This window comes from Physeter macrocephalus, chromosome 10 (genome assembly GCF_002837175.3).
Source record: "Physeter macrocephalus isolate SW-GA chromosome 10, ASM283717v5, whole genome shotgun sequence".
NCBI lineage: Eukaryota > Metazoa > Chordata > Mammalia > Artiodactyla > Physeteridae > Physeter > Physeter macrocephalus.
Window position 1 is genome coordinate 1876733 of NC_041223.1, and position 13017 is coordinate 1889749.

Below are 13017 nucleotides of genomic sequence, written 5' to 3' on the forward strand. Positions count from 1 at the left end.
ACAGCAGGAACACATATTACTTTTGTAATGGAAAGGAGAATGTTGTTTCTTATATATATTTACGCATGGTTTCAGTTTACCAGATTCTAAGTGATACAGTGTGGAGAAACCCAGCCTAAGTTTAACTTCATTTAGAATATCTTTCCATTTAATGCAAGGTTCTAGCATGTGTAATATGGGTAAGTACCGACGTGGCAGGTACTCACGCGGGCAATGCAATAATCCTTAGGGTTTTCTCTCTCCAGACCGTACTTCTCTAAAGCCTCAGCCACAGCAAAGTCTGCAGGATCTGTGGTAGACAGCAGGATCGTCTTGTAGGGAATATTTGGTTTTAAACTATCTGCATAAATTCTCAATGTTCCACCTGAAAAAAAACATTGTGACATCTTTGATCACAACTTTTATTCCAGTAACAGAGATCTGTACACTACTAATTCTATCCCCACTTCGCGGTAGGTGACACACACTGGCAGGGACATGCTGACCCAGTGATCCTGTGCTAGACAGAGTGAGTAATTCTGTGTGACTAGGCTGTTTCTGTCCTCCCTTCAAGCCCTTGCAGTTTTTATAATGACGAACTGATTTCCACTGTGGGTAAAGGACAGAAAGGGAAGAAACCCCGGAGTTTCTTGAAAGTGCTGCTCTTTCTTTGACTGCTTTCTCATTTCCTTACCTTTACAGCGTTAGACATCCACTTTCCCCCTTTCTGCTACTTCCTGACCAACAACGGAAACTTAAAAACCCCAAACAATATTAATCCCACTAAATAACTCAGTTTTTTAAAAAGTGAACCAGAAATCAGGACACTTCAGGTGCTGGAGTCCAAAGACATTTCATAAGGAACCTGCCACCAAAGCACTGGGCTCTATTTACATTTCCAGGTACTGCAAACCAGAATGTCATTTCTAGCTGTAAACTCATTTGGGAGGAAAAAAAGTCAACTAGAGCAGAGCAATTGCAATTTGGATATCCTTAGCTTTTCTTCTTGTTCGTATACTTCTTTTTAATGCATATCCTACATATGCTACATTACGGACATTTTTGGTGTCATAATTTGCTTTTTACTTATGATCTGAGATTTTTAAGCCCTAAAATCTTAAGTCTAGCTGAAAGACTACTGGGGGCAGGTAGGCGACTCAGGCAAGGGGCCACATCCCCATGCCATGTGGGACCTCGAGGAGGCTTCCCGATTTCCCTTTCTCACCTCTAAGTTAAAGAGCTAGATTAAACATCTGTGGATCTCTTGAAGCAAATTCTAAATTTCTATGACTCCTTTTTGCCTCTTCTGAATTCTAATGCAGTTATTCTGGCTACTGAATGTTTCTCACACCCTCTTTTTCAACAAGTCTGGCACACACTGCATTATGACAACTTGACTACAATAAAATAATGCTGGTCTTTTAAGAATAATCAGCAATGACACGGGGAGGGGGAAGGGCAAGCTGGGACGAAGTGAGAGAGTGGCACGGACATATATACACTACCAAATGTAAAACAGATAGCTAGTGGGAAGCAGCCGCATAGCACAGGGAGATCAGCTCGGTGCTCTGTGACCACCTAGAGGGGTGGGATAGGGAGGGTGGGAGGGAGACACAAGAGGGAGGAGATATGGGGATATACATATATATACAGCTGATTCACTCTGCTATAAAGCAGAAACTAACACCACTGTAAAGCAATTATACTCCAATAAAGATGTTAAAAAAAAAAAAGCATCAGCAAGCCCAGGCTGGTATTAGGATGCGGACCTGCTGACACAGGCCAGGGGTCAGGCTATCCACAAACTCACAGGGATTAGGGTCCCCCTAACACCGCCCGTCCCAATGCTGAGGACTCAGCATGAGCTGGTCATTGTCCTAGGCTCCAAACAGCTTGTAACCTGATTGCGGGGGTCTAAATCAGGGGGAGAAAACGAACAAGAAAACAACATGAAGACATAAAATATGACATCAGAAACACAAAATGTAGGGGAGAGAAGTAAAAAATGCAGATCTTTTACAATGTGTTTGAACTTAAATGACTACTAGTTTACCACAAGTAGATATGGATCAACATATATGAAACCCATGGCGCCCACAAATCAAAAACCTACAATAAACACACAAAAACTAGAAACAAAAAAACACAGAGTACCACTAAAGAAAATCATCAAAATTGAAAGAAGAACATCAAAAAGAAAGAAGACATGAACACAGAAGTACAAAAACTAGCAGAAAACAAGTCATAAAATGGCAGTAAGTACATACCTATCAATAATTACTTCAAATGTCAATGGACTAAATGCTGCAATCAAAAAACACAGGATGGCTGATTGGATAAAAAACCAGAACCACCTATGTGCTGCTTACGAGGAACTTACTTCAGAGCTAATGACCCATACAGACTGAAAGCGAGGGGAAAGAAAAAGATATTTCATCCAAGCAGAAATGACAAGAAAATGGGGGTGGTAATACTCCTATCAGACAAAACAGACTTTGGAGCAAAGTCTGTAACAAAAGACAAAGACGGGCATTATATAATGATAAAGGATAAATACAAGAAGAATACTCAATTCATATATATGCACCCTATCCATGAGCACCTAACTATATAAAGCAAATACTAGCAGACATAAAGGGAGGAACTGACAATAACACAATAGTAGTAGAGGACCTAAACTCCACTTACATCCATGGACAGATTAATAAGTAAACAAATGGATACAGTCTAATTTAAGAGGTTTTTAGTTTAAAAGCATAATACCATAGTATCATAACAGAAACACATACCTCCCAATTTCCTAAGGAAGGGGAGATAGAAGAAAAGCTAACATTTAAAAATTCTACCATCAACTAAAATCTGTTTGTACAAATATACATTTCAGTTCTAAAATTAAGGGAGGATTATTCCCCTATGCAGAAGATGAAGAAAGCGTGGCCCACGGAACACAAGGGTCCCTACCGGAACCCAGCTCCAGAGTCCGTGTCCTAGCACTCCACACCTCTAAGACCGTTCACAAGAAAACTGAGGCAGAAGGGCTGACTCCCAAGGGCATTCTGAGGTCAATTACGCTTGGAAGACATCAAGAAAGTAAATACATCTGAGTGTTAAAAATACTTTATGAGATCTGGGGCCAAGGCTTGTTACAAGTTATGACTTCTGATCCGCTGTGAAGTGAGTCAGACAGATCTCTTTTAAGTACGTCACCAGAGCCTGGGGAACCAATGCTCGGGCTAACAAGACAGGAAAATTACAGACTCGGCTGTTACTCTCAGGGAACCTTACCCACCCGTGACAACATTCTTCACCAACCTAAGAGCTAAGCTAACAGCCTCAGTAGGTTATAAGGATATAGTTTTCTAAGCTGTTTATTAAAAACCGACAGAACACTTGAACTTACTATATCTGACTGCCTTAATATTAACCACAAACAGCTATTCTGCCAACAGTATCCAGTTTTTTAGGGTTTCCTAGGAGCTTGCACAGAAAAATGTTCCTTCCACCCAACCATCCCTGCAACAGACAAGCTCTACTCTAGTGGGTGTTTTGCTGTTTCTTCTCCTAATTCTCTGGAGGTTTTGTTCCTGTTTTCTTGGCCTGCTTCCCAACAATGGCCGTGTATTACCTGTAGACTTCCTACCTCCACCGAATCTCTTCCATGCCCATGATGTTGCACCCCAAGAAGAGCTTGCTCCCGAATCTTTCTCTCCACCTGGCACCGCTGGCTAGTACTCAGCCACCGAGCTGGTGGCCTAAAGGCACCCCCCGCACCACGCCGGCCCCTCCCAGGACACACAGACGAAGCCCATCTTCTCCTCCGGATGCTCCTTCATCCACAGACCCACATCCTGAAGGCCTCCTCGCCTCAGAAACTCAGGCTGGTGCTGCTTCCCGATCACTCTCTCTTAACATTGCTCCCACTTTTCTCTCTTCATGACCACTGTTCCCAACTGAGCTCAGAGACTCGGTCCTTCTGGGGCCACACAAGCCTGTGAAGGGGGACACCTGCTTCTGGCCACAATTCCCTCAAATCAACCCTAGATTCTGCTCTCAGAGTAACCGCTCCAGACTGGAGGCCTGGGCTAAACGGAAAGCGTTCTCAATCCCTAGCTTAAAACTCTTTCAGCAGGTTATTAACAGATCATATCAAATATTTCCATCAAAGTACCCCCCCAATGGCACAGGAAAATAAATATGGATCTCTGGGGACACAGGCTGAAGCTACCTGCAAAAAGTTTCCTGCTTTATCTTAACAACATATGTAACGCTGCATCCTGACCCACATTAAAGACATACTTTCTATACAAAGATGTTGTGAAGTTACTTATAAAAACTGACACTCTAAGCCAGCTCCCCTCAGTCTGACTCACATACCCCCCGAGCCTATACTTGAATATCCCTCGAGGGGTCACTGAGGAAGTTACTTCCATGACGATGCCAGACTCCTTCCTGTGGTCGGAAGCGTGGTCAGCACGTGGCAGGTACCTCTGAGCATTCCTCTCGTCCTTCCTAAAACTTTTACTACATTTCTCCTTCCTCACCTTTGTAGTTTCTCCCTCCTTTCTCCTTACTTTCTTTTTCTTGTCTTTTTCAATTCCTGATTGAACAAGACAGAATATATACAAACAGATCATCATTTAGGTCTCAAAAGCCATCTATCAAATTATTTATAGAACTAATAAGTCTCTCAGTGTCCTAGTTCTTTTGAATCACCGATACTGTAATTCCCATGAAACATATAATTAAGACTCAGTTCATACAGGCACTAAGGGTCAAAACAAACACGTGATGCTGGAGAGACAACCAGGTTTCAGGGCCGCCTCCCACCGTGGCTGGTGCTGTATGCCACGCCACCCTAACACAAAGCTCTGAGCAAGCTGACAAGAAACGGGGTCACCAGCAATTTCTGTCAAGTGGGCAGAATCAAGCCACCATGCATTTCAGAACCATGGTCCACAGACTACCTCGTGAATGGAGATAAGGTAAGAGAGACCACCAGCAGAACAGAGAATAACGCTGCTCCCACGAATATGACGCGAGTGTGAGCACAGCTTCCCCTGACAGATCCAACCTGCTGCCACATAAACACATCAGATAACAAGAGGGCCTGGGGAGGGACTAACACCCTTTGAGTCAGCCTTGGAGCCGAGAGAACGGGCCCACAGTTAAGCAACCTTCCCACCGAAACTGCTATCAACCTGGCTTCAGAGAAAAGCCGCCAGTCCCAACACTCAAACCCTAAAACTAGTGAGTAAGCCGGCAGGTGCGCGGCACGCAACAGGGTGGCGCTCCGCCCTTAAGCGCCTGAGCGCAGCGCGACGAAAGAGCCAAGAGGCGACGACTCACCAAGTCAGACATTTTAGGAAAGGCTGGATCAACGATACAGCCTTCTAATACGATGATCTTTTCTGAAACAAATGATCATGCTATTATTTTTTAACAAGTAAAACTACTTTATTTTACTTGCTGAGTATAATTACAGGTTAATTACAAATAAAAGTTTTATATCAAATAGCTAAAAATACACAAAACCAATTTATAGCTCACAGAGTAGTCATGTGTTTTAACTTCTCGTTTTAACCTTTATTTCCCTCAGAAATAGAGGGTGACCTCCAGGAAACATCACAGTGGGACGTGTGTACAGGATGTTGCCTTTGATTCAAGGGGTCCACAGGGACAAAAAAGCTGGACTTCTCTAAATGTACCTTGTTTTGCAGATTTGACTTCGAAACTGTTAAACAACACTAAATTTTAAAGAAGCAAACCTTCAAAGTCAAAAGTAAAAAACAAATAAACCTAAGTATAAATCAATGTGGGTATATAATCACGTACACAGGAATCGAATATGCGATTTCAAACACAGCACAGATTTCACAAAAGGCTTAAAACGTTTTCAGTATCATATTGTTATTAATAATAGCCCTATTTCGATTTTGGTATTATAACTGATTAATATAATTATGTTGTTAATAATCATTCTATTGTTCTTAGGAGGGAAGAATTTTACCTTTAGAGAAAAGACACCCATATTTTCTAAAATCAAAGTAGTAAAAAAACAAGTATTTTCTAGGCTCTGTCCACTAAACAGGCTTAGAGGCAAAGACTAACCAGTAACAGGGAGCACTCCTAGCAACCAGATACTTATCCCAGCCAAAGGAACAGGATTCCTCTGAGGAAGAGCTGACTCCTAGGCTGGGGCAGGAAAGCACGAGGTGAGCAGACATCCTATCCTACAGGGAAGCTCTCAAGATCACTGGGCCATGTCACAGACTCGGGTGCCAGCTGGAAGACAGCCCCACTGGCTCGAAGCGACCATTCAAGAATCAGTAAGGACAATAACCGCAATAGATGGACAAACATTGAGAAGCTTTACATCCATGAGCTTATTAAAATTTTACAAACCACTGCTCACCTGGGGATGACACTAAGGTGAGTATTTCTGTGCCACTGCCTCCCACCAAAACCCCTAACCCTGTACCTGTATCTAATCAAGGAAAACAGCGGTAAACCGCACAACAGGATGCCGTCAGCAAAACCTACAAGACATTCAACCTAGGGTTTTAAAACAAACCAACAAATAAGCAAACCGAGAGGTAAAATACAAGGGGGGGGGGTTTAGAATGAAAGACATAAAAGACAAATTAACCAATTGCAAATGCAATATTTAGGTTTTATTTGTATCCTGACTCAACTAAAGGAATTATCTGAGGCAATCAGGAAAATCTGAACAATGACTAGGTATCTGACGATTTTTAAGGAATTACTGTTAATTCTTTTCTATGTGATAATGGTACTATGGTTTGCTTTATTTTCGTTTTTGCTTTTTTAGGATTGTTACCTTTCAGGAAAATATATCAAAATATTTATGGATGAAATAATGAGAAAGTTGGGATTTGATTCAAAAATAACACAGTCTGGGAATAAAAGCAATATATGTAGAAGCAGAGATGAAACGTGTTAATTATGGAAGTTTGCTTAGTAATAAACACATGGGAAGTTCATTATGCCTGTATTCTTTTGTATATCCTTGACATTTTCCAGAATTACAAAAAAAAAAAAAAAAAAAAAAAAAGCCGTACTGAGGATAAATACGTAACTAAACGTGTTGAAGGCAAAGCTGACTTTGTACCAGACACACATGGCACGCACTTGCTATGAACAGGCTACATCATCCATTAACTTTACTTATTCAAGGTCTCATGCATATATAAAAAGGATTATTAAATTAATAGACTTTACAACAAATATAACAGAAAAACAATTCAAAGTCTGCACCTGAATCAGGCCGCCCATCTGAGCTCCGAAATTCCTGCATTCTCTTTTCCAGTTTTTGTTGTCTCCGTCGTTTCATAACCACCTCGGGATTAGAAATTGTTCTGGTAAAGCTAGTTTCAGGCATGTCTTTGTAAACCTCAGCAGCCAGTCGAGAATTTTCACTGTAAGGATAAAAAGGCAATAACAAGATTTTTTAAATTTTATATTAGAAACAATTATACTGAAATCATACAAAACTCAAGATGGCAGATGTTATTTGGCTACACGGTTCTGCCATGTACCATTCACCATGTGCTAATTACTACGGATAAAGAATAAACTTCTTCTCAATACAAGCTAAAATACTGAACTAAGCAGAAATTTATAATTAAAATTGTATAGTGAGGTTATAGAACTTAATTATTGAGTATTCATTAATAAAGCTAGAAGAAAAATGTATAAATTATACATTTCAATTATTTCTACCAGTTATCTTAAAATAGCCTAAATGAGGGATACAACATTCCAACCACTAGAAATAAAAGATTGAACATACTTCAGTAAAAATCTGTCTTCAAATTACAGTAAATCTTGAAGAACTCAAACAGCCTGATTTTTTAACAACTAAGAGATTTACCACCATTCGCTCTCTTGAAGCTGAAGTTTTAAAAGGAAATTGCTCCGTAAGTTCCTATAATGAGTCAACTGTATAGAATGATGAGTTGAAAACTAAATATTTAGGTAAGATTGATATGCTTGACTAAATTTTGATAAATATACTTTAAAGATGCCATTTTTTAAATCATAAAATAATTTCATTAAGTCAGTCAAGCTTCGAATCAATCAAGTTAAACTCAACTCATTTTAAGTAGCTCATTTCCTTAACACAAATAATTTATCCCCCTACAAACTAAATAAAGAGAACAAACTGTAGCCTAAGTTTTAAACTCTCCTTCTCCTTGATATTTTTCATATATGAACAATCTATGTATACAAGTTCTTTCTCCTGCATAAATACACTAAGTAGAGCCTTACTATGTAATACTATAGTCAAGAGTTCATGTGCATCCCATAGGCGTCTCTGCCTAACAGATTAATATCTAAATCCATTTGGATGCCCTCTACAATGGGCTCAGATTCCATTCTAAACTCCCTTCACTGACAAATGGTTAATATCCTCAAGACACACACAACACTTAGAATCAACCAAAAAATGGAAAAAAGACTTGAAGAGGTCACCACAGCAGCAGCAGAATATAAACGGTTAATAAGCGTGCAGAGAGACATCTACCTTGTTAATGATACAGTAAGCTCGAGTTATTGAAGGTCTCACGTACTGCAGAGACCGTACTCTGCTCTGTTACACTCAGCAGTACTAAGGGTATGGAAATGAGAGGGCCCGTGGGCTGTGGAGACCTTTCCAGGGGCTGTCTGGCAACACAGGCATCCCAAGGTGTCTCTGAGCCATTCTTCCAGAACATTTCCTTAGGAGGTATTCACACGAGTCCTCAAAATTGTAAAAACAAGGATATTCACTGGAGTATCATTTATAATACCAAAAAAACCCTGTAAACTATCCACAAGTACATGAAAAGGGCTGGTTTCATAAATTATGAGAAAACCATATGACAGAATCCTGCACAGTCATTTAAATTATTTAATATGTATGTTTCTTGTGAAAATATATATATTTTGACTATGTGTATTTATGTGAAATACATATAATTTTAGCGGAAAAATGTCACGTGAAAAGTTCTGGTTTCAAAAGACTGATTATACTTGTTTAAAAAGTCTCTACGTAGATATAGGAAGCGTATATATTTCTGTTGCATAAACTAACTATGGCTCTCTTTGGGTTCATACGTGACAAGAAACTCCTTTTCCCTTTCTGGCAAATCTATCTACTCTGACTTTCTAAAATGAGCCGTGAACAGAATACTATGCCATCAAGTCTAAGGCAAGGAAGAGGCCTAAGAGAAACCACGGTAACAGAATGAACTGAACCCCAACAAGGCTACCCTGAGGCCAGGGGCCTCTGAGAGAGGAGAAAGGCCAGCCTCTGCTCGCGTCTCCTTTCTGTTGTAACGAAACACAGCGGTTTCCCTTACTCCCTCAGCTCCGAGGTCAGAAGCTCAAATCCCTTCAGACAGATACAGACACCTGTGATGGGGCTGCTGTGAGAGAATAAGGAAGGGGGGCGGGTGGGGGCTGGAGTGAACCTGATGGTGCATTTGAACCTGAAAAGCGAACAGCAGCTTTTCTCACTGGTCTTGCCAACCTCTGATCGGGTGTTAAGCGTACCTGAGGTGTCTAAGAATCCACTGCTGCCTTAAGGACCAAAACAACAGAAATGAAAGGAAAGGCCAGGCAGAGATGAAGAGGACCCTGATACCACAGTCTACCCAGGAACAGCAACACTGCTCATCAGTCCGCATCTTTCAGAGGAGCACGCACCGCGAGACCGGCGCTGTGAGCGACACGTGCTGCTCGGTCAGAGCCCCGCCGGCTCCCCTCGACGCCGAGGACCCAGCACACGCCCCGGCGCGCTTAACTGACGCGCACCCTCTTCGGCCTTTACCTGGTAATTTAACGAGGTCTGCTGCACGACAAACACTGGGCTTAGAACACCAAGAAACAGGAATATTTCCAAAATCAACTTACGTGTCATCCCCATGGAAGGGTCTATCGTCTCGATCAGACGCCTGCCTCATTGCCTCTTTTTCTCTCTTCTTTTTTTCCTTCTTTTCTTTCTTTGAGAGAGTTCTCTTGAAGTTCTGGATAACACCTTCTTTTTCCTGCTTTTCAGGTCCGTTACTCTGAGCCTTCTGATAAAAGTAATATTATCACTACACTGGCTGTGACACAGAACGACATAAAGCAATCTATGGCTTAGCTAACTTCGCCTCATACGCTGCGGCCAGAAACAGAGCCACTGGAGCAGGGGAAGGTCTGGGGTGAGAAATGTTCTTTGTCTTGATGGGCCGACAGTTACGTGAGTGTACTGATCAAAACTTACACATTCAAGATCTCATTTCACTGTGCGTAAATTTTATCTTAATTTGAAACTAATAACCAAGGAAGCAAACACACAAGAAAATCCAAACCCAGTTAGAAAACTGGGGTTGGGAATCACACCAGTTTAGTTATTATTTTTAATAAATAAAAATCCAAATAATTTACGTGAAGTAACTTAAATAAAAGGAAACTAATGAAAATATGGAAATAACTAAGTGTTTGAATCATCATCTACTTTAAATATGTTTTCTTTAACTTCAAGAGAAATGTTAAGAGTAGCTCTAATAAACTGGCTTTTATGAAGCAAAGTTATAAGTATTTTGTTTTGTGCAAAAACTTCTAATTTCCTTTCCAGATCTAACTTGTTTCCTTATTCTTAATTTATAACCTGGCCTGCCAGCAGATGACACAGAGACAAATTATTTTTTATGTGACTTAATAGGTTGGCTGGTAAAGAATAATAAAATATTATCTTATTAGGAAAGAAAACTGCCTTCTGCTTTGTGAGTGAGCATCTCCGTTTCCTTGCAAGCTACTCCAGCACCCTCCTGTCATCCTGACCCCAGAAGAGTTCTACTACATAGCAAGCAGGATCTGTGGCTCTGTGAAAAGGTACATCAGTTGAAATCACGGTGCAGAAACAAAATAAAACATGGACACACACACACACACACACACACACACAAAAGTATCCATTCTTGTATCATATGTATTCGCCACAAAGGCAATAAAAGTCCCTGGAGCACAGGAACAGGAACACACAGGACATGACACGGACAACGTGAAAACTGCTGCCGAAAGTAAATAATAGTACTTTCCCCCCAGTCTGCTGGGGCAAAAAATTAAATACAAGATTTTTCTCAAAATATTCTTAACCTCTGCATTTGCTATCACTTGTCAATACTGAATTCTAGTGTAAGAGGCCACTTGACTTAAAGGAGAATTGTAATTGTTTTAAAATTATATCAATATTTCATAGTATTCCACATAAAAAGAACAGTAGCACAGGAATTCCAGATATCCTACGACCTCAGAAAGTTTTAGACTCACTCTATTTCATCATCCAAAGAAACTCAAGAAAGTTTACTAATTTCTAACCTTACACATATAACATGAAAAAGGTCTTAAATATGCCTTATTAAGTTGTATCTAAAAGTTCACATATAAATAGGTTATTAAAGTTTTATCTTCCCTTCTGATTCTTATTAAAACCTATTTTGACTTTATAATTTAGGGAAAAGAACCTGAAGCTGATTTGAACATTAAGTCTCTTAGGAACAAAAGCTTACATAACTCTTCTTTGAAAAGGAAGGAGTAATATTTTGGATTATTCAGTGAAACAGAGGATGAAGCAGGGAGAAGCTGGGCTACTTTTAAATTATGTTCCAGGACGGGGGTAAAAGGGTAGCTTAGGAAGACAAGCGAAACAGAGAATGAACCCCTCCGACACGACACACGGTCAGACACAAGCCAGGCACAGCACGGGCCGAGACCCAAGGCCTCACCTTAGCAGGAATGGCGTCGTTCTCATTCTTAAGAACAAATCTGCCCTCTCGATCATCCTTATTCCAATTCAACTGCACAACAAGGGGTTTCTCGTCTATATCCAATCTTCTTTCTTCTTCACAACATGAAAAGAAAAAAAATGAGCCATGGTTATCTGATGGCACTAGCCAATACAACATTCTGATACACATTAAATTTTATAGACAAAAAATACCTAGTTACCTTGATTACTTACTGACAGGCTGAAGTGTAATTCACAATGTGAAGTTAAGAGTTTCAATGACTAATTCAGTATTTTGGTGCTACTATATGTGTACTACCACGTGTCCAACGCCAGACATGGACCAAGCACAGCTTTCTGACATTTAGAATCTAACCCAGAAAATAAGAGAAATTCACATGGACTAGAAAAAAATATAAGCAGAGCTTTGCCATATGTTTGTTTCTATAAATCAAATTCCTTCACATACAACTGGAAAATACGGAAATAATGTAAATATCACACAGAAGTTCCACTGATTCCTGGGATTTTTCTTCTCATATTAATGTTAAGATGTTGTCAAGAAATGGCACCACCGTCATCGGTCTCGGCAGTGATCACTGCGCTCTCCCTCCTCCCCCTGTACCTCTGATTCTCGCCTCCAAAAGGCACGCGCCTCGACCCGCACGGCCCCTCCCACCGTGAAGCACCAGCCTTTCCTCTGTCGATGAAGTGCTATGTTAAGTGACTACTTCCTTCCTTATTAGAAACCTAACAAGCCTCAATGGCAGCCCACTGAGGGCCCTACACAGCCTGACCACCGACTAGAAGCTGAGAGCTGGCAAAGATTACCCAGGTAAGCGCACACAGGACGCACCACAATGAGGGCAGCAAAGACGGGAAGCAGCGAGACCAGAGGGGGTGGGTTACAGCGGTACAGGAAGCAAGAGTCAACGGGGCAGACTGAGAAGATAGAGATTTACAGAGGCTTTTAGGAAATATTACAGGTAAACGGCAGTGTTAATGATCAGAATACAGGAAAAACAAATTCTAAGCCATGATTTGATCAACTGAAAATGTGAGAAAAGAGTAATAAATCACATATTGGATCAAGAAGTTTCAAATTCCTGCTGCAAACCAAAATTACCAAGTTGTTCGTGTTGCAGAATCTTCACTAGATCAAAATCCCTCATGGCGTATTTTTTAGAGAACCAATCTTAAGAACAATTAAGTCTAAATCATAAAAGTAAAACAAAAACAAGGTGAGCTGTTCTAAGGCATAC

General features: G+C 40.6%; 1 protein-coding gene across 15 annotated transcripts in view; it reads right to left on the minus strand.

Moving 5' to 3' along the window:
* Window positions 1-13017, minus strand: part of AFDN (afadin, adherens junction formation factor) — a 133642-nt gene that overhangs the window by 78176 nt on the left and 42449 nt on the right. For 8 of the 15 annotated variants that reach the window (XR_008618312.1, XM_028494759.2, XM_028494763.2 and 5 more), the window contains exons 3-6: window positions 11754-11869; window positions 9895-10058; window positions 7255-7415; window positions 207-364 (exon numbers count right to left, since the gene is read on the minus strand). Coding sequence is in view for 14 of the 15 variants with exons in the window: in XM_028494759.2 (XP_028350560.1) it covers window positions 207-364; window positions 7255-7415; window positions 9895-10058; window positions 11754-11869 (599 nt within the window). In the remaining variant the exon portion in view is untranslated. The remainder of the gene's footprint in view (window positions 1-206; window positions 365-7254; window positions 7416-9894; window positions 10059-11753; window positions 11870-13017) is intronic. The other 7 variants (XM_024122679.3, XM_028494760.2, XM_024122677.3 and 4 more) reach the window with 3 other exon arrangements.